Source organism: Elephas maximus, chromosome 7 (assembly GCF_024166365.1).
Source record: "Elephas maximus indicus isolate mEleMax1 chromosome 7, mEleMax1 primary haplotype, whole genome shotgun sequence".
Taxonomy (NCBI): Eukaryota; Metazoa; Chordata; class Mammalia; order Proboscidea; family Elephantidae; genus Elephas; species Elephas maximus.
The window spans coordinates 45034759-45061839 of record NC_064825.1 but is presented as its reverse complement, the minus strand read 5'-3'; the positions used below and the strand labels follow the sequence as shown (position 1 = coordinate 45061839).

At 37.8% G+C, this 27081-nt stretch overlaps 1 protein-coding gene across 1 annotated transcript in view; it reads right to left on the bottom strand.

Moving 5' to 3' along the window:
* The window catches only part of LOC126078952 (glycerophosphodiester phosphodiesterase domain-containing protein 4-like), a 144297-nt gene that overhangs the window by 41921 nt on the left and 75295 nt on the right, over positions 1 to 27081 (bottom strand). The window contains exons 9-10 of the mRNA XM_049889792.1: positions 21064 to 21214; positions 10065 to 10070 (exon numbers count right to left, since the gene is read on the bottom strand). Coding sequence (XP_049745749.1) covers positions 10065 to 10070; positions 21064 to 21214 — 157 coding nt within the window. The remainder of the gene's footprint in view (positions 1 to 10064; positions 10071 to 21063; positions 21215 to 27081) is intronic.

The following is a 27081-nucleotide window of genomic DNA, read 5'->3' as shown; positions in this document are numbered from 1 at the left end:
CTTCAAAATTAGTGTTCTAAATCCTAATCCCTATACTTGTGGTTGTAATACCATTTGGGAATGGGTTTTCATTGTAATGTTGAAGAGGCCATATCAGTGCAGGGTGCATTTTAAGCCAACCACCTTTGCGGAAGAAATGGAACAGATAAGGACAGAGGAGAAAGTAGAGATGGGAGAAGATAGATGCCCTGCCACATGAAGACGGCCAAGGAGCCAAGGAATAAGGACCTTTCCTTGGAGGCCTGGTGGTGAAGCGGTTAAGAGCTCAGGCTGCTAACCAAAAGGTCAGCAGGTTGAATCCACCAGTCACTCTTTGGAAACCCTATGGGGTAAGTTCTACTCTGTCCTATAGGATCGCTATGAGTCAGAATTGCCTCGATGGCACACGACAACAACGTAGAGCCAACAGAGAACAAGCCTTCCCCTATAGCCAGCATCTTGAATTTGGATTTATAGCCTCCTAAACTGTGTGAGAATAAATTCATGCATTTTCAAAACCACCCACTTATGGTATTTTTGTTACAGCAATACTAGATAACTAAGACAGTGATCCCACGTGTTATGGAGTAGAACTGCTCCATAGGGTTTTCTTGGTTGTAACATTAACAAAAGCAGATTGTCAGGCGTTTTCCTTCACGGTACTGTTGGGTGGGTTCAAACCCCAACTTTAGGGTAGCAGTCAAGTGGAAACCTTTTGTGTGACCTAGGGATATATATAAATAATTCCCGCAGTCATTCAACTATGAGTTGAATAATCGGGCATGTCACTTACCCTTTTCAAGCTTAAGTTCTCTCATTTTTAATATAAAATATTTTAGGTCAAATTAAATGATGCATTTAAGGTTTTTTTTTAAATTGTAACTTATAGTTACTGTTTGTAGCATGTCCAAAAAGGGTCCAAAGTACTTTTAAGTGACCACTGTCATACAACTTATATCCTCTCTGTCCATTTTATCTCCCTTAGTAGACAGTGAATATCTTGAGAGCAGGAACTGTATTTTATCAGCATATAGAGTTTGCTTACTGGATGAATGAATGAATGACTCAATGAAAGAATATCTAGTGTTCGGGACTGAGTAAACAAGTCTGACTTTATACTCCACCATTCCCTCTTAATGTCACTGAAAGTGTACTGTTAGTGGCATTGGTAAGTTAATTTTCACGAAACACTGAACCACAAGTAATATTCACTGTCACAAAAATAAGTCCAATGCAAGTCCTTATAACTGGATTAAGCAAACCTCTCCCTCATCTAGCTACAATTTATCTTTAATCTAGGTACAACACAAAGTTTCAGCACTTGTGCTAGTTGGTCAAAAATAAATCCAAAGCTATTCTATTTTCCCTAATAAATTTCACTGAGGAATTTAAATTGTTAGGTTGTACTCAAGGGTTGTGCTATATCGAGACTTGTTCTATATCAACCAAAGTGAAAGACAAAATTTTGGTAATCACCTGAAACTATCCAACTCCTATTGGTGGGATCAATATCCTTAGGAAGCTGTTTCCCACCAAATATGCTAACCTCTGCAGGTTTTTTATAAACAGACATTGTCTATGGAGAGCTTGAGAAGTCATACAATTGGAGTGGCCTATTTTAACAGCCCGACAGAACAATTAACCTTGACCTTGGGTTGGCAGCAGAAAGCCTGATTCCCATATGTTATGGATAGAATTGTGTACCCCAAAATGTCTGTCAACTTGGCTAGGCCATGATTCCCAGTATTCTGTAATTGTTCACCATTTTGTTACCTGATGTGATTTTCCTATGTGTTGTAAATCCTACCTCTACAAAGTTAATGAGGCAGGAATAGAGGCAGTTATGTTAATGAGGCAGGGCTCAATCTACAAGATTGGGTTGTATCTTAAGTAAATCTTTTCTGAGATACAAAAGAGAGAAGTGAGCAGAGAGAAAGAGGGATCTCATATTCCAGGAAAGAAGCACCAGGAGCAGAGCAGGTTCTTTAGACCCAGGATCCCTGTGCTTATAGAACAGTGGAAGATTGATGACAAGGACCTTCTCCCAGAGCTGACAGAGAGAGGAAGCCTTCCCCTGGAGCTGGCACCCTGAATTCAGACTTCTAGCGTCCTAAACTATCAGAGAACAAACTTTTGTTTGTTAAAGCCATTCACTTGCGGCATTTCTGTTATAGCAGCGCTAGATAACTAAACCAAAACCAAAAACCCAGTGCCGTCAAGTCGATTCCGACCCATAGCAACCCTATAGGACAGAGTAGAACTACCCCATAGTGTTTCCAAGAAGCGCCTGGCAGATTCGAACTGCTGACCCTTTGGTTACCAGCCGTAGTACTTAACCACTACGCCACCAGGGTTTCCCGATAACTAAGACATCACATATTAAAAGAACACAGGAATTTCACAAAACATGCAATCAACTACCGTGGAGTTATAAGAATATTTTCTCTGAGAGTTGCGATAGCAAGTATTTATTATTACATCCCAGAATACTTTTTATCCTCTGTTTCCAGGTCAAGGACATTTTCCTTCATTTATGTACAATTTAAAAAAATAACCACTATTAGTAAATTTGGTATAGTAGTTTGAATATTTCCCCCATAAATACATCTACATCCTAATCCCTGGAACCTATGAATATTACTTTATATGCCCAAAGATGTGACTAAGTTAAGAATACTGGGAGAAAGTTTATCCTGGATTATGTGGGTGGGCTCTAAATACAATCATATGTATCCTTATAAGAGAGGCAGAGGGAGTTTTGAGGTAGATCCTCAAAGGAGACTACACGCAGAGAAGAAGGGGACTGGACGGCAGAAGCAGAGACTGGAGTGAAGTAGCCACTAGCCAAGGAAAGCCAAGACATATTAGGCAAAACAGATTCTCCCCAAGAGCCACCAGAGGGAGCACTGCCCCACTGATACCTTGATGCCAGATTTCTGGCTTCCAGAACTGTAAGAATAAATTTCTGTTGTTTTACGCCACCAGGTTGGTGGTAATTTGTTACAGCAGCGCTAGGAAACTAAAGCCGTTGGTATAACTTCTTTATGTTGTCCTCAGTTACTTCTGTACCTGGACGGTTAGAACTTTTGTTCAATTTATACGACTAAACCATGGTTTTAAGTGTTTACGTCTTTTTTGAGGATTTGATATGCTTTTTTTTTTTTTTTTAAATACTACAAAGGAAATTGTAAGGGCAACCTTCAAAGGGGAAATATGATTGGATATTAGTCTGATTTATATGATCGAATTGAGTTGCAGTGTCCCTGCACGGGCTATAAATCCATAGATATCAGCCTAACATCTCTCTTTTTTTTTTTTAATGTGCTTTAAATGAAAGTTTACAGTTCGAGTTAGTTTCTCATACAAAAATTTATACACACATTGTTATGTGACCCTAGTCGCTCTCCCTATAATGTGAAAGCACACTCCTTTCCAATTCATAAACACGGTTTATCGTTCCATTTATTTAGGTCTTCTTTCTTTCCACGATGTTTTATAGTTTTCAACATACAAGTCTTCCATTTCCTTGGTTAAATTTATTTCCAGCTATTGTATTCTTATACATGCTACTACAAATGGAATTGTTTTCTTAATTTTCTTTTTGGATCGTACATTACCAGTGTATAGAAACAACTGATTTTTATGTGAAAATCTCTTTTGTTCATTGGTGTGATTCAACAATTTACAATTGACATAATTACTGATATGCTTACATTTAGGTATCTCAGTTTATGGTTTGTTTTATGTTTGTCCTTTCTGTTTCTGTTTCTTTGTTCTCCCTTTCCTGCCTTCTCTGGATTATTTAATTATTTTTTTTAGTTTTCCATTTTATATCTTAGCTTTATATATGGCCAAATAAAAAAGGCCAATTTTTTTTTAGTATTCCACTTTAATGTATCCTATGCCTAGATCTAATATTTGGATATAGCTTTGTATTTTTTAAATAGGTGCTCTAAATATAAAAAAATAGGATGTGCGGCCAAGATGGCAGGGTAATCAGACACTTCCTGTGCTCCCTCTTACAACAAAGACCCCCCCAAAAAACAAATGAATTGATCATATATGACAATCTAGGAGCCTTGAACATCAAAGGCAAACTTGAGGAATTAGACTGAGCGTCAAGGGGTGGGAGAGACAGCTCAGAAGCAGTGAGTTGCTAGACCTGACCCAGCAGGAAACGGCACCCTGTAGGCTGGATCAGCTGGTACACGTGTGGCGAGGCACGCAGTGGCGCTTGGCATGCGTTTTCCACATTGGAAGAGACTGAGCAGTGGAGAGTCTACTCAAGCCTTCAGAACTAGTGAAAAACGATGCTCAACTGGCAAAGATAAGTACATGTGTCTAATCTACCAAGCAGATCAAAAAACACCCCTTTTGGGAAGATCCTCTCTCCCAATTACCTGCCCCCTCCCCATTCTGCACTGGGTCCTGGGCTGGCTTCAGCGATTGCCACATCCCTGGGGCCAGAAGTAGGTCTCGGCACACGCTCTAAGCCATTCTCCTGGCTTTGGAGAGGGAACAAACTAACAAACAGGAAAAAATAATCTGCCAGCTTCCCTAAGTTGGGAACCCAGGGCAGGAACAGCCTCTTTGCCTAGGCACCGGCATAAGGTGTCCATGGACTCTGAATGCCTTTCGCCCCTGCATAGTCTTCTGTGGGCCCATTTCAACAGTAAAGGCCCTCATTAGCACAGTCCAAAAGGGTATATACCTGAAGCCTATTATCAACTGTCTCAGCTGTAAGGTAGACTGGCAAATTTGTGACATTTGACACTGCTCTGTCCATTAAGTAGGATCCTCACCTACCTACATCAGGGTCCTGAGGACTGGTGGCACCACCCATGCCACCTAGCCATCCACGAAAGGAATCCAATAATAAGTGGTGCCACTCAGTCCTTATAGCCAACAGGAATGGGTGCCCATATTACAGCTGCGAAACCCACCCCCCCAACACGCTCTAGGGAACAGGGCCACGCTTTCCTCTCATACACTCAGAAGTAGCGATCAGACCTCTGCCTTGCTCAGCACATGATCCTCCACTGCAGCCAGATATCTGAGTCTACTCCAATCACCCCTGCCCGTCTAGGACTGTAGGCAAGAGCCTATATGGTGACCGACTACCTGGATACCTGAGCTGAATCCATACAAGAAATGTAAATGGACTCCTGGGCTCACATACCTAGTTACAGCTCTAACCAGCTGGTGAAAGGACATGAGAGCTTCAAAGGTGCCAATAATCAAACTGGCACACATGACCAGCTTATTTGGGCATATCAAAACAAAATAAAACAAGAAGCTAGGACACAGTAAGCAAACATAAAATAAATAAATATAATAACTTATTGATGGCTCGGAGACAAGAGTCGATATCAAATCACTTAAAGAGGCAGACCATGACGGCTTCAGCAAGTGCCCAAAACGAAGAATCAAGAAACCCTCTGGAAGAAGAGAACTTCTTGCAATTATCAGAGGTAGAATTCAAAAGATTAACATACAGAGCTCTTCAAGAGATCAGGAAGGAGATCAGACAAAATAAAAATATGCCAAGGAATTCATAAAGCAACAGAGGAACTTAAGAAGCTTAAACAAGAGAATAATGACAAATTCAACAGGCAGCAAGAGTCCACAGAAAGGCAGTAAAATGAAATTCCAAAGATTAACAATAAAATTTCAGAAGTATACAACTCAATAGAAAGTCATAGGAACAGAATTGAGGCAATGCAAGTCAGAATTAGTGAGATTGAAGATAAAGCATTTGACACCAACTTATTTGAGGAAAAATCAGACAAAGAAATTTTCATAAATGAAGAAACCGTAAGAATTATGTGGGCCTCTATCAAAAGGCATAACATACTAGTGACTGCAGTGCCAGAACAGGGGGAAATAACAGAAAATACAGGCAGAATTGCTGAAGATTTGTTGGTAGGAAACTTACCTGATATCATGGAAGATGAGAAGCTATCTATCCAAGAAGCTCTTCGAATCCCACAAGATAAGATTCCAAAAGAAAGTCACCGAGACATATTATAATCAAACTTGCCAAAACCAAAGATAAAGAGAGAATTTGAAGAGCAGCTAGGGATAAACCAAAAGTCATCTACAAAGGAGAGTCAATAAGACTAAGTTTGAACTGCTCAGCAGAAATCATGCAGGCAAGAAGGCAATGAGATGACATATATAAAGCCTTGAAGGAAAAAAATTGCCAGCCAAGAATTACATATTCAGCAAAACTGTCTCTCAGTTATGATGGTGAAATTAGGAATTTTCAGAAAAACAGAAGTTTAGGGAATTTGTAAAAACCAAACTAAAATTACAAGAAATACTAAAGGGAGTCCACCGGTTAGAAAATCAGTAACATTGGGTAACAACCTAAGACTAGAACACGGGACAGAACAAACAGATATCAACCCAGATAGGGAAGTCACAAATAAATCAAAGCTAAAACACTGAAAATAGGGAAAAAGAGACATGAATATATAAATGATGACAACATTAGAACAAAAAAGAGGGACTAAATAATGTATTCATAGATCTTTCATATGGAGAAGTCAAGGTGATAAAAAGAAGTAAAAGATTAGTCTAAACTTAGAAAAATAGGGGTAAATATTAAGGTAACCACAAAGGAAAATAACAATCCTATACATCACCAAAAAAAAAATTTTTTTTATACGTCAAAATAAAAACCAAGAAAAACATAAAGATTTGGCAAATACAAAATCAACAACGATGAAAAGGATGAAAAGAAAACACATAAAGAAAAACAACTCAGCACAGAAAATTAAGTGGAACAAACTGACAACACACTTACACACACAATACATCAAAATGACAGCACTAAACTCATACCTATCAATAATTATGCTGAATGTAAATGGACTAAAAACACCAATAAAGAGAGAGTGGCAGAAAGGAGTAAAAAAACATAATCCATCTATAAGCTGCCTACAAGAGACACACTTTAGACTTAAAGACACAAACAAACTAAAACTCAATGCATGAAAAAATATATATCAAGCAAACATACCAATTAAAAAGGAGCAGAAGTGGCAATATTAATCTCCAATAAAATTGACTTTAAAGTAAAAACCATCACAAAGGATAAGGAAGGACAGTATGTAATGATTAAAGGGTCAATACACCAGGAGGACATAACCATAATAAATATTTACGCACCCAATGAGAGGGCTCCAAAATGCATAAAACAAACTCTAACAGCACAGAAAACGTAAATAAACAGCTTCACAATAATAGTAGAAGACATCACTTTTAGTGAAGGGCAGAACATCCAGAAAGAACTTTAATAAAGACCCAGAAGATCTAAATGCCACAATCCAACAACTTGAACTCATAGACATATACAAAACACTCTACCCAACAGCAGCCATGTATACTTTTTTTTTTTCTAACGCACATGGAACGTTCTCCAGAATAGACCACATATTAGGCCATAAGAATCCAGAGCATTGAAATATTACAAAGCATCTTTTCTGAGCATAAAGCCATAAAAGTAGAAATCAATAACAGGAAAAGCAAGGAGAAAAAAATCAAACATATGGAAACTGAACAACACCATGCTCAAAAACTACTGGGTTAATAAAGAAATTGAGAACAGGATAAAGAAATTCACAGAATCAAATGGGAATGAAAACACATCCTACCATAACTCCTGGAACTCAGCAAAAGCAGCGCTCAGAGATCAACTTATAGCAAGAAATGCACACATCCAAAAAGAAGAATGGGCCAAAATCAAAACATTAACTTTAAAATTACAACAAATAGAAAGAGCAGCAAAAGAAGTCCTTGAGCTCCAGAAGAAAGCATGTATAAAAATGAGAGCAGAATCAAATGAAATAGAGAACAGAAAAATTACAGAAAGAGTTAACAAGCCCAAAAGCTGGTTCTTTGAAAAGATCAACAAAATTGATAAACTGTTGGCCAAACTGACAAAAGAAAAACAGGACAGGAAACAAATACTCCAAATAAAAAATGAGATGGGTGATATCACAACAGACCCAAGTTAAAAGAATCATAACAGAATACTATGAAGAACTGTACTCTAACAAATTTGAAAACCTAGAGGAAATGCACATATTCTAGAAACACGCTATCTACCTAAACTAACACAAACGGAGGTAGAACAACTAAATAAACCTATAACAAAAGAAGAGATTGAAAGGTAATTAAAAACTCCCAACAAAAACAAGCCCTGGCCCTGACAGCTTCACTGGAGAATTCTACCAAACTTTCCGAGAAGAGTTAACACCACTACTACTAAAGGTATTTCAGGGCACAGAAAAAGATGGAATACTCCCAAACTCATTCTATGAAGCTGGCATAACCTTGATACCAAAGCCAATAAAGACACCACAAAAAAAAAAAAAAAAAAGAAAGAAAATTACAGGCCAATATCCCTCATGAACATAGATGCAAAAATTCTCAACAAAATTCTAGCCAAGACACTTCAACAACATATCAAAAAAGTAATTCACCGTGACCAAGTGGGATTCATACCAGGTATGCAGGGATGATTCAATATTAGAAAAACAATCAATGTAATCCATCACATAAATAAAAGACAAGAACCACATGATCTTATCAACTGATATAGAAAAGGCTTTTGACAAAGTCCAACACCCATTCATGATTAAAAAAAACTTTCCAAAAAATAGAAGGGAAATTCCTCAACATAATAAAGGGCATTTATACAAAGCCAACAGCCAACATTATCCTAAATGGAGAGAGTCTGAAAGCATTCCCCTTGAGAACAGGAACCAGACAAGAATGACCTTTATCACCATTCTTATTCAACATTGTGCTGGAGGTCCTAGCCAGAGCAAATAGGCAAGAAAAAGAACTAAAGGGCATCCAAATTGGTAAGAAGAAGTAAAAGTATCCCTATTTGCAGATGATATGATCTTATACACAGAAAACCCCAAAGAATCCACAAGAAAACTACTGGAACTAATAGAAGATTTCAGCAAAGTATCAGGATACAAGATAAACATACAAAAATCAGTTAGATTCCTCTACACTGACAAAGAGGAAATCACCAAATTAATACCATATATAATAGCCTCCAAGAAGAGAGAATACTTAGGAATAAATCTAACCAGAGACGTAAAACACCTATACAAAGAAAACTACGAGACGCTACTGCAAGGAACCAAAAGAGACCTACATAAGTGGAAAAACACACCTTGTTCATGGATAGGAAGACTCAACATTGTAAAAATGTCAGTTCTACCCAAAGCAATCTATAGATCCAATGCAATCCTGATGCAAATTTCAAAGCATTTTTTAATAAAATGGAGAAACAAATCATGAACTTCATATGGAAAGGTAAGAGGCCGTGGATAAGTAAAGCATCACTGAAGAAGAGGAACAAAGTGGGAGGTCTCACACTACCTGATTTTAGAACCTATTATTCTGCCATGGCAGTCAAAACAGCCTGGTACTGATACAACAACAGACAGACACAGTAATGGAACAGAATTGAGAACCCAGACATAAATTCATTTACCTATGAGCAGCTGATATTTGACAAAGGCCCAAAGTCTGTTAAATGGGGAAAAGACAGTCTCTTTCACAAATGGTGCTGGTATAAATAAATATCCATCCATTTGCAAAAAAAGAAACAAGACCCATACCTCACACCATGCACAAAAACAAACTCAAAATGGATCAAAGACCTAAATATAAAATCTAAAATGATAAAGATCATGAAAGAAAAAATAGGGACAACGCTAGGAGCCCTAATACAAGGCACAAACAGTACACAAAACATTACCAAAAATACACAAACACCAGAAGAGAAAATAGATAACTGGGAGCGCCTAAAAATCAAACACGCTCTTTAAAAGACTTCATCAAAAGAATAAAAAGAAAACCTTAAAAAAAAAAAAAAAGTTGCCATTGAGTCTATTCCAATTCATAGCAACCCTGTAAGAAAGTGTACAACTGCCCCATAGTTTCCAAGGAGCACCTGGTGGATTCAAACTGCCAACCTTTTGGTTAGCAGCCACATCACTTAACCACTATGTTACCATGTTTTCCTAAAAAAGACAGCCTACAGACTGGGAAAAAACTTTTGGCTACAATATATCTGATCAGGGTCTAATCTCTTAAAATCTACAAGATACTGCAAAACCTCAACAATAAAGAGGCAAATAACCCAATGAAAAAACGAGAAAAGAATATGAACAGGTATTTCACCAGAGAAGACATTCAGGTGGCTAACACATACTGAGGAAATGCTCACGATCATTAGCCATTAGAGAAATGCAGATGAAAACTATAATGAGATACCATCTCACCCCGACAAGGCTAGCATTAATCCCAAAACACACAAAATAATAAATGTTGGAGAGGTTGTGGAGAGGCTAGGACACTTATACACTGCTGGTGGGAATGTAAAATGGTACAACCAATTTGGAAATCGATTTGGCACTTCCTTAAAAAGCTAGAAATAGAACTACCATATGATCCAGCAATCCCACTCTTTGGAATATATCCTACAGAAATAAAAGCCCTCACACAAATAGATATATGCACACCCATGTTCACTGCAGCACTGTTCACAATAGCAAAAACATGGAAACAACCTAGGTGCCCATCAATGGACGAATGGATAAACAAATTATGGTATATTCATACAATGGAATACTATGCAATGATAAAGAACAATGATGAATCCACGAAACATCTCGTAACATGGATGAATCTGGACGGCATTATGTTCAGTGAAATTAGTCACTCACAAAATGACAAATATTGTATGAGACCGCTATTATAAGAACTCAAAAAAAGGTTTAAACACAGAACAAAACATTCTTTGATGGTTATGAGGGTGGGGAGGGAAGGAGAGGGTACATGGACTCGATTACAAAAAAAAAAAAAATTACCATTGAGTCGATTCTGACTCATAGTGACACTATAGGACAGGGTAGAACTGCCCCACAGGGTTTCCAAGGAGTACCCATTGGATTCAAACTGGTGACTTTTTGGTTAGCAGCTGTAGCTCTTAACCAATATGCTACCAGGGTTTCACACCAACTAGAATTATCTTAGGTGAAGGGAAGGACAACACGCAATAGAGGAAAGTCAGCACAACTGGACTAGACCAAAAGCTAAGGATTTTCCAGAATACAATCAATCACTTCGAGGGACAGAGTAGCAGGGGCAGGAGTCTGGGGACCATGGTTTCAGGGGACATCTAGGTCAACTGGCATAACAAATTTTATTAATAAAATGTTCTGCATCCCACTTTGGTGAGTGTCATGGCGCTCTTAAAAGCTAGTGAGCCGCCATCTAAGATGTATGAATTGGTCCCAACCCACCTGGAGCAAAGAAAGAAGGAAGAACACCAAAGACACAAGGAAAATATGAGCCCAAGAGACAAAAAGGGCCACATAAACCAGAGACTACATCGGCCTGAGACCAGAAGAACTAGGTGGTGCTCCGCTACCACCCATGACCGCCCTGACAGGGAACACAACAGAGAGTCCCTGATGGAGCAGGAGAAAAGTGGGGTACAGAACTCCAATTCTAGTAAAAAGACCAGACTTAATGGTCTGACTGAGACTTGGAGGAACCCTGAAGACATGGCCCCCAGGCTGTTAACTCAGAACTAAAACCATGTCCAAAGCCCACTCTTCAGACAAAGATTAGACTGGACTGTAAGACATAAAATTATACTCATGAAGAGTGTGCTTCTTAGTCCAAGTACGTATATGAGACTAAATGCACAGCTCTTATCCGGAGGTGGGATGAGAAGGAAGAAAGAGATAGGAGCTGGTTGAATGGACACGAGAAATCCAGGGTGGAAAGGAGGGTTGTGCTGCGATATTACAGAGAGACCAACTAGGGTCACACAACAATGCATGTATAAATTTTTGTATGAGAAACTAACTTCAGCTGTAAACTTTCACTTAAAGCACAATAAAAATAAAATAAAAATTACAAAATACATTCCTACCCTAGCCTTTCATTGTCTATTTAGTGTTTATATTTTATCACTTTAAGTAAAATGGAGAACTCTTACAACTATAAAAGGTCCCTTTATCCTCCCCCCACTGTATTATAGTTATGTATTATATCTACATACATTGAAAACTCTATGAGAAGTGTTCTAATTTTACTTTCAGTCATAAATGTTTGTTAAAAATTGAGAGGAAAAAGGTAACCTATCATATTCACTCACGTATTTACAATTTTTGTTGCCATTTCTTCATTCCCGAAGTTCCAACTTTCCCTCTGGTACTTTCTTGAGGGTTTCTTTTACAGTAGTTCTTCTGACAATAAATTCTCTAATTTTCCCTGCACCTGAGGATGCACTGATTTCACAGTCATCCCTGAAGGATATGTCAGGATTTGCTACTGTCAGTTTCTTTGATATGAGCCATTTTAACGGGAGCCCTGGTAGTGAAGTGGTTAATTAAGCACTTGGCTGCTAAACAAAAGGTCAGCGGTTCAAACCCACCAGCTGCTATGTGGGAGAAAAGACCTAGCAATCAGCTGTAGTAAAGATTACAGCCTGGGAAGTTTTATATAGTTAGTTCCATGATCTATTTTAAGTTAATTTCTTCTAAGGTGTGAAGTATATGTTGAGATTAATACGGGACATCCAATTCTTCCAACAAAATTTCTTCTAAAGGCTTTCCTTTCTCTATTGATCTGCCTTTGTACCTTTGTCAAAGTCGGTTTACTTCTAGGATTAAAATTCTGTACCATGATCTTTGCCTATTCTTTCACCAATACCACACTTTCTTGATTACTGTAGCTTTATAGTAAGATTTGAAATCAGGTAACGTGAGTCCTACAACTGCCTTCTTTTTCAGAATTGCTTTGATTTTTCTCATTCCTTTGCTTTTTCATATAAATTTTAGAACCAGCTTGTTGACACCTGAAAAAAAATAGATTCCTTGAATTTTGATCTTTTGATTCAGATTGCCTTGAATCTATCAATCAAACTATACACATTTTAAGATCAACTCTTACAATTCATGAACATAGCATACCTCTCCATTAATCTAGATCTTCTTTGGTTTCTTTCATCATAGTTTTGTAATTTTTAAGCATACAGATGCTGCACAATTTTTTTTTTTCAGATTTATGCGTAAGTACTTGACTTTTTGGGTGCTACTAATGTTATTGTTATGTTAATTTCACACTTCAACTTTTCACTATTAGTATTTGAGGATACAATTTACTTTTATATATATGTCTTGTATCCTGGGACCTTGTAAAACTCATTTATTGGTTCTAGGAGCTTTTTTGTAGGTTCTTTTGGAATTTCTACATAAACAATCATGTTGCATGTGAATAGAGATAACTTGCTTTCTTCCTTTCAAATATGTATACTTTTTCTATCTTTAATGCACTGTCTGAAACTTCCATTGTAATACTTAATAGGAGTGATGAGGGAAGGCATTGTTGGGGAAGATTCGAGTCTTAGGGGAGAAGCATTCATTCTCTCACCATTAAGAATGTTAGCTGTAGGTTTTTTGACATTCTCCTTTATTAGCTTAAGGAAGTTCCTTTCTATTTATAACTTGCCGAGAGTTTTGTGAATGGAATTTTGTTGAACGCTTCTGCTGTATCAGGTGAAGTCATTATGTAGTCTTCTTTTCTCTTTAGACTGTCAATATGGTAAATTACATTGATTGATTTATGAATGTTGAACCAGTGTTCTACTCCCAAGATGGAGCCCACTTGATCATGATATATTTTCTTTTTTATAGATTTGAGATGCTAATATTTTGTTGATATATTTAATTTTCTAGGTTAATGAATTAATATTATGAAAGACAAAGGTGGACATTATCTCATGTATTAGATTTCTATCGCTGCTGTAACAAATCAACACAAATTAGCAGCTTAAAACAACATGTATGTCAAATAGTTTGGTAGGTCAGCTGTCTGATATTGGTCTCACCAAGCTAAAAGCAAGGTGTTAGCAGGCCTGCTCTTAACAAAGAGCTTCAAAATACATGAGGCAAAACCTGAAAGCTGTAAAAGGAGAAATACGTAAGTCAACAATACTGACAGACTTCAACATTCCTTTCTCAGTAACTGATAAAATAAATGGGCAGAAAAATCCATATGGATATATATGATTTGGACAACATTATTAACCAACTTCACCTAATTGAAATTTACAGGACACTCCACACAACAACTGCAGAATACACACGTTCTTCTTAAGTGCACATGGAACATTCATCAAAACAAGTCATATTCTGGTTTATAAAACAAATCTTAGTAAACATAAAAGAACAGAAATCATATAAAGCATGCAGTCAGAATTAAACTAGAAATCAATAATACGAAGATACTTGTAAAATCCTCAAATATTCAGAACTTTAAAAACATACTTCTGAATAACCCATGGATCAAGGAAGAAGAGTCAAGAGAAATTTTAAAACATTTTGAAGTAAATACAAATTAAAATGTAACATTTTCAAATCTGCAAGATACAGTTAAAGCAGTGCTTATGGGTAAATGTATAGTATTAAATGCTTATATCAAGAACGATCTAACATCAGTAACCGAAGCTTCCACCTTAATTAGAAAAAAGAAAATCAAATCAACCCAAAGTAATCAGAAGAAAAAAACCAATAAAGATTTCAGCAGAAATCAATGAAATTAAACACAGAAAAACAATAGAGATAACCAATGAAACCAAACATTATTTCTTCGATAAGATCAATACAATTGCAAAATCTCTAGCCAGGCTGTACCAAAAGGAGAGAAAAAACAACAAATTAACCAATATCAGGAATGAAAGAGGGAATATCACTACTGATGCTACAGTAATTTATAGGAAATTAAGGAAATGTTAAGAACAACCCTGCTCATAAATTTGATATCTTAGATGACATAGACCAATTCCTAGAAACACACAAACTATTAACAATGACTCAAGAACAAAGAGATAATCTGAAATGCCCTATGTCTAGTCAAGAAACTGAATTTATAATTAAAAACCTTCAACAAAGAAAACTCCAGGCCCAGGTATGTTCACTGTTGAACTCTACCAAACATACAAAGAATAAATTCTATGCAGTATCTTCCAGAAAATAGATGAGGTCAGAGGAATTCCCAACTCATTTTATGAGGCCATTACCCTAATACCAAAACAAGGTAACAACACTGTCAGAAAAAGAAAAAAAACTGCAGACCAATATGCCTCATGAATATGCCCATCCAACAAAAAGCCACCAGCCTAACCTTCACAAACAAAATCAGTTTCTCCACCAACAAAAATTACCCAGTTCTATAAATGTTTTAAATCACATGCCAACATCACTTCAACCACCTTCTGACCATATTGTTATGCAAGCAAAGAAAGCTCCACAATCCAACCTAAAAATAAAGACCCAAATACTCATATGTGATCTTCAACTTTCAGGATATTGCTCAGTAGCCATAGTAAGAGTATAACGCAACATTACAAGCATACAACCTAAATATACTAAAGTAGTAACCTGAAAATTTTCACCAAAATTTAGTACAATAATATAAACAACTCTACCACCTCCAAATAACCCAAGACATTCACAGACAGAAGATGCTCTGGGAGGAAAATCTTGAAAACTAGTAATTAAAATACCTAAATATATCATAGCTGTCACATGGAATTTAACCATGACCAGTCACATGAAAACCAATGTTGTCTTTCAACTATAAGGACCATCAAGTAACCAACATATGAAAACTCATCTATTAATTAAAATTATCAACCACTCATTCATCAACCTCCCTGCTCGATCAAACATCTCAGCCAGATGAAACTTTGGCTCAATTTTAGGAGCGTGTTTAATTCAACAAATCCTAATAAGACTTTTCCAAGCCATAAATTATATGTCAGATACAATAACGGCCTTCTCATCTGGAATATGCATTAGCCAAGATGTTCGCTATGGCTGACTAATCCAAAATACACATGCTAATGGAGCATCTCTAGTTTTTATGTATCTATTTATTCCTCTATGATGGTAATTATATTACAGATCCTACATATACAGAGAAGCCTGGAATATCAGAGTAATTCTATTGTTTTAACTTACAGAAGCAGCATTTATAGGCCATGTACTTCAAGAGGACAAATATTTGGAGGAGCTACAGTAATCACAAATCTACCTTCAGCTATCTCTTGTATTTACACTAGCTAACAGAATGAGTCAGAAAATGTGTGTGTAAGGGCTGCATCCTTTCATCATATTTATTCAATCTTTATGCTGAACAAATAGTCCAAGACGCTGGACTACACAAAGAACACGGCATCAGGACTGGCGGAAGACTCATTAACAACCTGCGATAGGCAGGTGACACAACCTTGCTTGCAGAAAGCAAAGAGGATCTGAAGCACGTACTGATGAAGATCAAAGACTACAACCTACAGTATGGATTACACCTCAACATAACAAAAACAAAAATCTTCACGACTGGACCAATAAGCAAGATCACAATAAATGGAGAAAATATTCAAGTTGTCAAGGATTTCATTTTACTTGGATCTACAGTCATTGCCTGTAGAAGCAACAGTCAAGAAATCAAACGACATGTCTCATTGGGCAAATATGCTGCAAAAGGCCTAACTAGATAGTAGCTAAGTGGTAACTTCGGTGAGGGATAAGATAGACAGTATATGATACTGGGAAAGTTAGCACATCTAGGCCAGGGCAAAGTCATAGAAACATCAGACAATCCAAACGCCCTCAGAGACCGAGCTACTGGGCTGAGGCCTGGGAACCATGGTCTTGGGGAACATCTAGCTCGACTGGCATAACATAGTTTATAAAAAATAAATGTTCTACATCTGACTCCGGTGAGAATCAACTGGGGTTTTAAAGCCTGTTAGTTGGTCCATCGCGTCTGGAGGAAAGGAGAATGAAGAACACCAAAGATACAAGGGAATGATTAGTAAAGGACTAATGGACTATAACTACCACACCTCCACCAGACTGAGCCTAGAACAACTGGATGGTGCCCGGTTACCACCACCCACTGCTCTTCCAGGGATCAAAATAGAGGGTCCCAGACAGAGGTGGAGAAAAATGTAGAACAAAATTCTCACTCACAAAAAAAGACCAGAGTTAGTGTTCTAACAGAAACTTGAGAAACCCCAAGAGTATTGTCCCTGGACACTCTTTAACTCAGTACTGAAGTCACTCCTGAGGTTCACCCTTTGCCCAAAGATTAGACAGGCCCATAAAACAAACAATAATACACATAGCTCAACCATGTATATAAGACTAAATGGACACACCAGCCCAAGGGCAAGGACAAGAAGGCAGGAGGGACAGGAAAGTTGGACGAATGGAAATGGGGAACCCAAGGTCAAGAAAAGGAGAGTGTTGATACGTCGCAGTGTTGGCAGCGAATGTCACAAAACAATATGTGTGTTAAATGTGTAATGAGAAATTAATTTGCTGCAAAAGACCTCTTGAAAGTGTTCAAAAGCAAAGCTGTCACTTTGAAGACTAAGGTGCTCCTAACCTAACCCATGGTATTTTTGGTTTCCTCATATACATGTGAAAGCCAGACAACAAATAAGGAAGACCAAAGAGGAAGTGATACCTTTGAATTACGGTGTTGGTGAAGAATATTGAATATATCATGGACTGCCAGAAAAATGAAGACATCTGTTTTGGAAGAAGTATAGTCAGAATTCTTCTTAGAAGTGAGGATGGGAGACTGAGGCTTCATCTCACATATTTTGGACATGTTATCAGGAGGGACCAGTCTTTGGAGAAGGACATCATGGTAAAGTACAGGGTCAGAGAAAAAGAGGCAGACCTGCAATGAGATGGACTGACACAGTGGCTGCAACAGAGGGCTCAAACATAGCAACGATTGTGAGGACGACACAGAATCAGGCACTGTTTCGGTCTGTTGTACACAGGGTCTCTATGAGTCGGAAGCAACTCAAAGGCACCTAACAACAACAGAATGAATCTTAAGTGGAATTTCAATAGATAAATCTATCCCTATGTAATTCCTCACTTTTCACTATTTTTACATTAAACAGAATCTAACCAGTTATCACATCCAATATAAGTAAAATTCCATTCAACCCTTAGTACACAATAAAAAATACCTTAAAATTCATTTTCTTAATTGCACTGTTACCTGATAAGAAAGCTAGTGCCACAGCTGACCCCTCCCCTCAATTATGCTACTGTATCTATTGACGCATATGCCAGAAATATGAATATCCACTGTCTATCTTGTTCATAGGAACCCTGGTGAGCAGTGGTTAAGCGCTCAGCTGCTAACTGAAAGGTCAGCTGCTTGAAACCACCAGCTGCTCCGCAGGAGAAAAATGTGGCACTCTGCTTCTGTAAAGATTATAGCCTTGGAAACCCTATGGGGCAGTTCTGCTCTGTCCTATACGGTTGCTATGAGTCGGAACTGAGTCCACAGCAATGGGTTTATCTTGTTCAGATGCTTACTTTCAAAATCAAATTCTCAAATGAGTACCTCTGATTGGCAGAACCTGGGTCACAGGGATTCACCCTCGCCACAAGACGAGTTGGGAAAATGTGTTCTGTTTTCCTTAACTTGAGAAAGCAGGTTTAAGCTTTATCAAATGCATATATGACCTTTTATTTTACCCACTTAAAAATCTTCAAGAATAAATCTAAACTAACTTGTTATTTAAGAATTGCTATAATCACCTGTCAAAATGTTTTCCCAGACTCTTCCCATCTCTCTTCTATCTCCTCTCCGCCTCTCCCTTTCCGCCTGCTCTCCCTCTCCCTTACACACACACCACATCCCTCTTGCTCGAGTATGCTGTGATCTCTGAAACACACTACCATCAATACTCATGGTTTCCCGTAGAGTAATGATCTTCCCTCAGAAGAAATGACATCTTTGCACAAAGTATTCTCCAACCCTCTCAAGTAGAACTATTCATTTATGCCTCAAAATTACTTATCACACAGCCCTTGCTTTAAATTTTATCACACTCATTTTTGCCCTATACACCTCCTTATTCTAGAATCTCCCATCACCACTCATCATACTAAAGTTAGAAGTTGTTCTTGTGTGCTCCCAAAGCAACCTGAAATTCTCCTTTAGCACTTATCACAATGTATTGTAATTGTCTGTTTCTTATACTACTCTGTGACCTTTATTAGGGCTGGATATGTGCACACACTAGTACCCAGTAGGTATGCAATAAATATATGCTGAATGGCAAGAAGAAGGAATCAAGAATAATTATGTTTCTAGTCTTCCTCATATATAAAACTGTGAGCTACTCAAAATGCCTGGTAAAATGCTATGTACAATAGGCTCCCCTTAACCACAGTTTCACTTTCTACAGTTTGTTGCCTACAGTCAAACGTAGTTCAAAAATGTTAAATGAGTAGTGTAATGAAATCTCGAGCCATCGCACTTCAACCTGCCTGGAACACGAATCATCCCTTTGTCCAGGGTATCCACCACCTGCCCATTAGTCACTTAGTAGACAACTCGGTTATCAGATCGACTATTGTGGTACTGCAGTGCTTGCATTCAAGGAACTCTTATTTTACTTAATAATGATTTAGTAGTGATGCTGGCAATTTGGATATGCCAAAGAGAAACCATAAAGTGCTTCCTTTTAAGGGTGCTGGTACATATATGTCCCTGTTACATTTTCCACCCCTGGAGGTTTACTGGCAGACATTTGAGCCACTTTAGTGCGTAGGGTTATACAGGTGCAACTGGCTGAAAAGTGCTGAGAGCTATTTGGATAAGGCAATGCTTCTTGGAGGAGTGATTATGTGAAATTTTTGTGTCTTTTGGTTTCTGTACAGTGAGATAAGGTCTAAGGCTTGCAAAGATGTTTATTATTTCCATTGCGTTATTGGGAAGGCATGGTTATCAGTATTCAGGAATATTCAAGTACTGAGTTATTTTCAGGGTGAAAACAGTTTGTGATGTACTTCCTGGACTATGGGACCGATATGGCCCACTTGTATTAGTCACCTCCCTTATGACATCTTTTATAAAGCGCTCACCTCGCTGATGGAGAGTATCTCCCAGTTAAGACAACCAGAAGGTGATGCAGAGAAGGTAGCACTCAGAAGAAACATACTCAAAGAACAATTCCGTGTGGAAACTGCAAAGTGCCTTTATGTGTCACCCTGTATTTTCTAAACTTTCACTCAAAATCAAACTGATAACAATTATGTGCAGCAAGTGCAATGTTTATTTAGTATTTTGTGTATAATTTTGGAAAGCTGAGTATGGTAAGTATGAGTATGGCTCAAGTGTAAGCAAGAAGTGTGATACACTTCCTGGGCCATGGTATCAATATGGTCCACTTGCAATTGGCAACTCATTTTTTCAAATAATAAATAACTGTCAATGATGATGCAGCATCCCTGCCAATAATGAAAAAATATGGCATCACCAAAAAGTTCCCCCCTAAATTCATCCTTTAAAGGCTTAAGTGAAAAGGTGAAAGTTCTCAACATCATTACAAGAAGAAGGATGCGTACAGTACCATATTTTGAGAGAGAGAGAGACCACATTCATGTAACTTTTATTATACTGTATTGCTATAATTGTTCTATTTTATTAGTGTTGTTAATCTCTTACTGTGCTTAATTTATGAATTAAACTTTATCATAGGCATGTATGTTCAGGAAAAAACATACTATATATAAGGCTCAGTACTATCCATGGTTTCAGGCATCCACTGGGAGCCTTGGAACATAACCAACGCAGATAAGGGGGGACTACAGTATACGATAAGGGGGGACTACTGTACATGATAAGGGGGGACTACTGTACCTGGGGGGCACGCTGTAGAACTTTACGAAATGCTTCAATGAAAAGGAATTATATGACAAGTATACACGTATGTCTTTGGACCTTCCAGGAAATGTAGAAAGCAGCAATTCAACTGAACGAATTACTGGAAAGACCCTCCTGCCAGTGCTAGGACCCTGCCACCAAACTGGGATAGAACTGTGTGTATACTTCCCTATCTTTACTAACGGCCTTATCTCAAAGAGTAGCAGATGCAGAGAGATTCAAAGCAGGTTTGTTGACCTGAGGTCTCTGTCTTACCCATCGTTCTATTACCTTCAAAAACCATTCGCCTGCATTCAGAGTCGATATGAAATCCCATTCGTAGAATTCACTTCTTTTGAGGTCAGCACTGGATATCACCTCCTCAATATCAGTTGTTCGCTTGAAGTCATTGTCATGCAAGAGGAAAGGCACACTATCGTAACTGCAGACAGAGGGAAAAAAGAGAGGCAAGTGTAGGTAAGTTGAATACAGCTATCTTGGTAGAGAAAAAAAAAACAAACCCACTGCCATCAAGTGGATTCTGACTCATAGCAACCCCATATGACAGAGCAGAACTCCCCCTGTATGATTTCCAAGGAGCGCCTCAGGGATTTAAACTGAGAACCTTTTGGTTAGCAGCCATGCCTCTTAACCACTATGCCATCAGGTTTTCCTCTTGGTAGAGAGGATCTTTGAAAGCGTATCAACTTCACAAGTCTTATTAGGGTCCTTCCTCCCTCACAAACCTCAGTAAAGCACTAAGTAAGAGTCATTTACACTTTGATGTCAATATTTTCCTGCCCTAGGTATCAATATTTTTTCATGATGTATAAAAATCATATTAGTGATGGTGAAAGAGCAGATTCTCTATTCAGGGTAATTCCAGTGCCAGGAAAGTAGCAGGTATAGTAGTGACCTGAGAGTAGGGTGAGTGAAAGTGTGAGTCCTGAGGTCCCCAGGACCATAGTAAGCAGGTGTCCACATAATCTTTGTGTCTTTCTGACTCTTTCCCTGTCTAGGCACCTGCCCTAGGTCTAGAACTCTCACATCATATGGTATCACTAGACAAGTTTCTGGTCCTGCTATTTGCTATTTGCATTGGGGAATCTCTGTTTCTATTTAAAAAAAAAAAAAAAAACTCTCTTGCCTTCTCAATAGAGTATCTATGAAGAGAACTTGTACAATGGCCACGACAGAGTAACAGGTTTGGTAGTTACCCTCTAGCCATGAACAACTGGAAAACTAGCAAAATAAAGGAAATAACTCTTTTCAGTCAGTGGACAACAGGGAGCACAGTATTATGTTCTCTGAGAAAAAATAAATATGATAATCCCTACCAATACTCAGACTTTCTTACTGCAAGTGACTGTGGCACACAGAAAACCTAAAATGAGGAGAAAGAAATCAAAGTAAAGAAAGGCCAAGGCAGCTGGAATTTGTGAGCCAGATCCCCACAGAAATTGGAAGGAAAGAGTTCCAGAAATCTTCACAGAAGTCCCTTGAGTCTATGGCCTAATACCAATCTGTATACATGTAGGGTAAAACTCTATAAAGCTTGGCAAGAACAACTTGGCAAGAAAAGAAAAAGTACCAGAAAGATCTAAACCAAACAGTTTTCAGAGCCAACACGGGTGTTAATCATTCAAGTTCCTTCTAGGAAGAGTAAAAAGAAGAGTGGAGACACCTTAATGTTTGTATGGGATATTCATTAGACACTCCAGAGGACCACACCTTAGAAATGGGGCTAATTGACATCTAGAATAATTCAGATTTAGAGTCATCATAAAAGAGCTTGAAAACAAACATCTAAGAAGTCAAATGTTTCTGCCTCCTAGAAAAAAGTCCAACATCCTTTAAAGGAATACAACAAAATAGCACCCAGCAATGTAAAATCAAAATGTCCAGTATGTAACCAAAACTTAGACACGCAAAGCAGCAAAAAAAATAAAAGGTGACTGACCCATAATAGCAGAAACTACTCAACAGAGAAAACTCAAAAATGAAAGAGATGATAGTAGACAAGGATATTAAATAATATAAAAAAATATATAAATAATAAATGTAAAGCAAATAACCATACGAGGAAATAAATGGAAAATACATTTTTAAAAATAGGAATCATAGAGGTGAAAAATATAGCAACAAAAAAATTTTTTCACTGGATGAAATTACCAACAGATAATGCAAAGACTGGTGAATCTGAAGATGCTGCAATACAATCTCTCCAAGCTGTAGCATACAGAGAAAAAAGACTGAAACAAAAAGAACAGCATATCGATGTGGCCTGTGAGACAAATCAAGCAGAAATACATATGCGTAACTGGAATCCTAAAATGAGAGGTGAAGCACAAAAAATATTTGAAGAAATAAAAGTTAAAATTTTTCAAAATTTGATGACCATTATGCATCAACAGATCCAAAAATCTCAACAAATTCTAAACAGAATAAATACAAGTGTACAAACACACACACAGCATATTAAGGATCACCATAATCAAATTGGTAAGGAATCAGTGACAAAAGAAACTCTTAAAAAGAAGCCAGAGAAAAAACAGACATATGTACACACTGGTATAAACATTATCATTATCACAGTGGAATAAAGATAATCATTATCACAGCTTTAAAAAAAAAAAAACCAAACCCGTTGCCATCAAGTCAATTCCGATTCATAGTGACCCTATAGGACAGAGTAGAACTGCCCCATAGAGTTTTCAAGGAGCACCTGGTGGATCTGAACTGTCGAACTTTTGGTTAACAGCAGTAGCACTTAACCACAAAGTCACCAGGGTTTCCTGTTACAGATTACTCATTAGAAAATATGTAAGTCAAAAAAACAATAAAACAACATATTCGAATGCTGAAAGAAAAAGCTGATAGCTTAGAATTCTACATTCAGTAAAAATATTCTTCAAAAATAATGGTGAAATGAAAATATTTCAGACAAACAAAAGGCACTAATATCCATTTCTAGTAGACCTGCTCTATAGGAAATATTTAAAGAATTACTTAGGCAAAGTGAAAATTATATCAATTGAAAACTTGGATCTACACAAAAGAATGAAGACTGCAGGTTATGATAAATATGTAGATAAATATTTTAAAAAATTCCCATTTTTTAATTGCTTAAAAAGATAATTGTTTGAAGAAAAAATTAGTAACAATGTGTTATGAGGCTCAATACAGCAACAGGCTGAAGAACTGACACCAGTCCTGATTAAACTCTTCCAAAAGATAGATAAGGCAGGAATACACCCTAATTCACTCTATGAAGCAAACATAAGCCTGATACCAAAATCAGATAAACACACTACAAGAAAACTGGAGGCTAATATCCCTTATGAATATAGATGCAAAAATCCTCAACAATATACTAACAAACAGAATTCAACAGCATATTAAAAGATTCATGCATCATGACCAAATGGGATTTATTCCAGGAATACAAGGATAGTTTAACATTAGAAAATCAATCAACATAATACCCCATACATCAATAGAACAAAGGAAAAGAAAAACATGATTGATCATCTCTACAGATGCAGAAAAGCATTTGATAAAATCTACTACTATTTCTTGATGAAAACCTCAAGAAGATTGGAATAGAAGGGAAATCTTTCAATATGATTCAGGGCATATACGAAAAGCCAACAGCTAACATTATACTTAATGGAAAAAGACTGAGAGCTTTTCTTCTGAAATTGGGAACAAGACAAGGGTGTCCGCTCTCACTGCTTCTATTCAACATTGCATTAGAAGTCCTAGACAGCTCAATAAAAGAAGAAAAAGAAGTAAAAGGTATCTAGATTGGGAAAGAAGCAAAATTTTCTCTATTTGTGGATGACATGATCCTGAATATGGAAAATCCAAGAGTCCACAAGAAAAATTCTAGATATATAATAGAGAAATTTAGCAAAGTTGCAGGGTACAAGATCAACAAACAAAAATCAACTGTGTTTCTAATACACCAGCAATGAGAGATATGAAAAGAAAATTACAGAAACAATTCAATTTACAATAGCATCTGAGAAAATAAACTACCTAGGAATAAATTTAACCAGGGATATGAAGGACTTATACAATGAAAATTATAAAACACTGTTGGAAATATTAAAGAATACTTAAATAAATGGAAAAATGTTCCATATTTATGGATTGGAAAACTTAATATTGTTAAGATGTCAGTACTACTTAAAGTGATCTACAGATTCAATACAATCCCAGTCAAAATCCTAATAGTCATCTTCATAGGAATGGAAAAACCAATCCTCAACCTCATATGGAATGGCAAGAGGACATCAATAGCTAAAGCAATTTTCAAAAGGAAGAACAAAGTAGGAGACTCACACTTCCTTATTTTAAAACATATTATACAGCTACAGTAATCAAAATAGCATAGAGACAAATAACAATAGACATATAGACCACTAGAATAGAACTGAGAATCTAGAAATAAACCTGCATGTATAAGGTCAACTGATTTTTGGTAAGGGTATTTTTAAGTCCATTTGACAGGGAAAGAATAACTTCTTCAGTAAATGGTGCTGGGAAAATTGGATTTCCACATGCAGAAAAATGAAACAGGATCAATGCCTCACATCATATACAAAAACAAATTAAAAATGGATGAAGGACCTAAAGGTAAAAAGTAAAACCATAAAATTCTTAGGAGGAAATGCAGGGACAATGTTGTTAGGCCTAGCTTTTAACAAGGGATTTTCTAATATAATAACAAAAGCACAAACATTGAAAGACAAAATAAACAAATGAGACCCCATGAAAATTAAAAAAATTTTTATCAAAATACCTTATCAGACTTCCAGCCAACATGGTGCCACAGACAGAAACACCACGCTGTCCCTGCACAGCAAAGACCCGAAAAACTAAGCAAAACGAGACCAACGTCAGTCCTGGAACCCTAAGTGTCAAATTAAGAGAAAAAGAACTCAGCCAAGCACTGAAGGGAATAATAAACTGGCAAAGGATGGAGAGCAAGGAGAAATATGTGCGGTGGTCCCCTATCAGGTAATGCAGCACGGATTCACCATATCGGACTCCTGCTGGAGATAAGCATCCAGGGAGCACAGGAAAACAGCTTCACGGAGCTCACAGCAGGAGACGGAGCACCCAGTAACCAGTGATATATGTTTCCCATCCCCCATATTCTCCCCGCTGTTCTACCTCCGTGCCTCCTGGCTGGCAGTGGCTCCGTGGGCTGGGAAGTGCAGCATCCATGCTGCCTGGATTTGCCCCACCCACATCAGAGATCAGTGTACAGGGAGTATGAGAAAGCAGCTTCGTGAAGTTCCCAGCAGGTGAAAGAGCACCTGGTAACCAGCGATATATGCTTTTCTAACTTCCCACCCTTTTTACCTCCCCTGCCCTCAGCCTCCTCTGCTTCCCAACAGCTGCAGTCTCCTGGCCCTGAGGGAACTGCTTTGGCCCTGGGCTGCTTGGATTCACCCCACCCACACTGGATGGCTACCTGAGTGCCACTTGTTGCTGCTGTTGCTTTTTTTCAATTTCTTTTTGTTTCTTCTGTGCCTCCCACCACCTCCCCCTCCTTTCTCCTGAACACCTGAATCCCTGTGACATCTCTGCTTCCTCTTGAAAGCCTGTGAAGCACCACTCGACTGGGGAACCACTCCCCCAGGACGCAACACCACGCTGCTGGGATCCCCGAGGCTTTTTTTTTTTTTTTTTGCTTTCTTTTGTTCTGTTTTATTTGTTTGTTTGTTTTTTCATAGCTTGGGAGCCTCTTCCAGTCAGGCTACACTGCACGCATTAGGAGCCACTCCCGCAATCTGTGCAGCTGCGTAGATGGGATCCTTTGGGGCACTTCTTTTTTCTTTCTTTCTTCCTTTCTGTCACTCTCATTTCTCAATTCTCCCATCTCTATACTTACCTTCTCTTCCTGTCTCCTACATACCTGGCTCTGTGTGACATCTATATACCCGCTCTAGCCAAGCTATATTGCACAGTCTGGGAGCCACTTCCCCGGTTTTTTCAGCTGCACCTGTGGGACCACTGGGGATTTTCTTTTTTCTCTCTTTCAAGTTTTTATCTAGTTATTTTTTTTCTTTTTTCCCTGTTTTTTCCTTTTTTTTTTTTCTCCATTTCTGGGTTTCTCATCTCTCCACTCCAGTGGCAAACTCCCCTAGCACTCTTTTTTTGGTGTTATTTTATTTTTTATTTTTTAGGCTCCTGCTTCTCTCTCCTCTCTCTTGTCTTTCCCATACCCATATAAGCTCCACACACCACAACCTCCCCCCTCCTTCCTGCCTACCTGCACCATGCACTGAACATCAC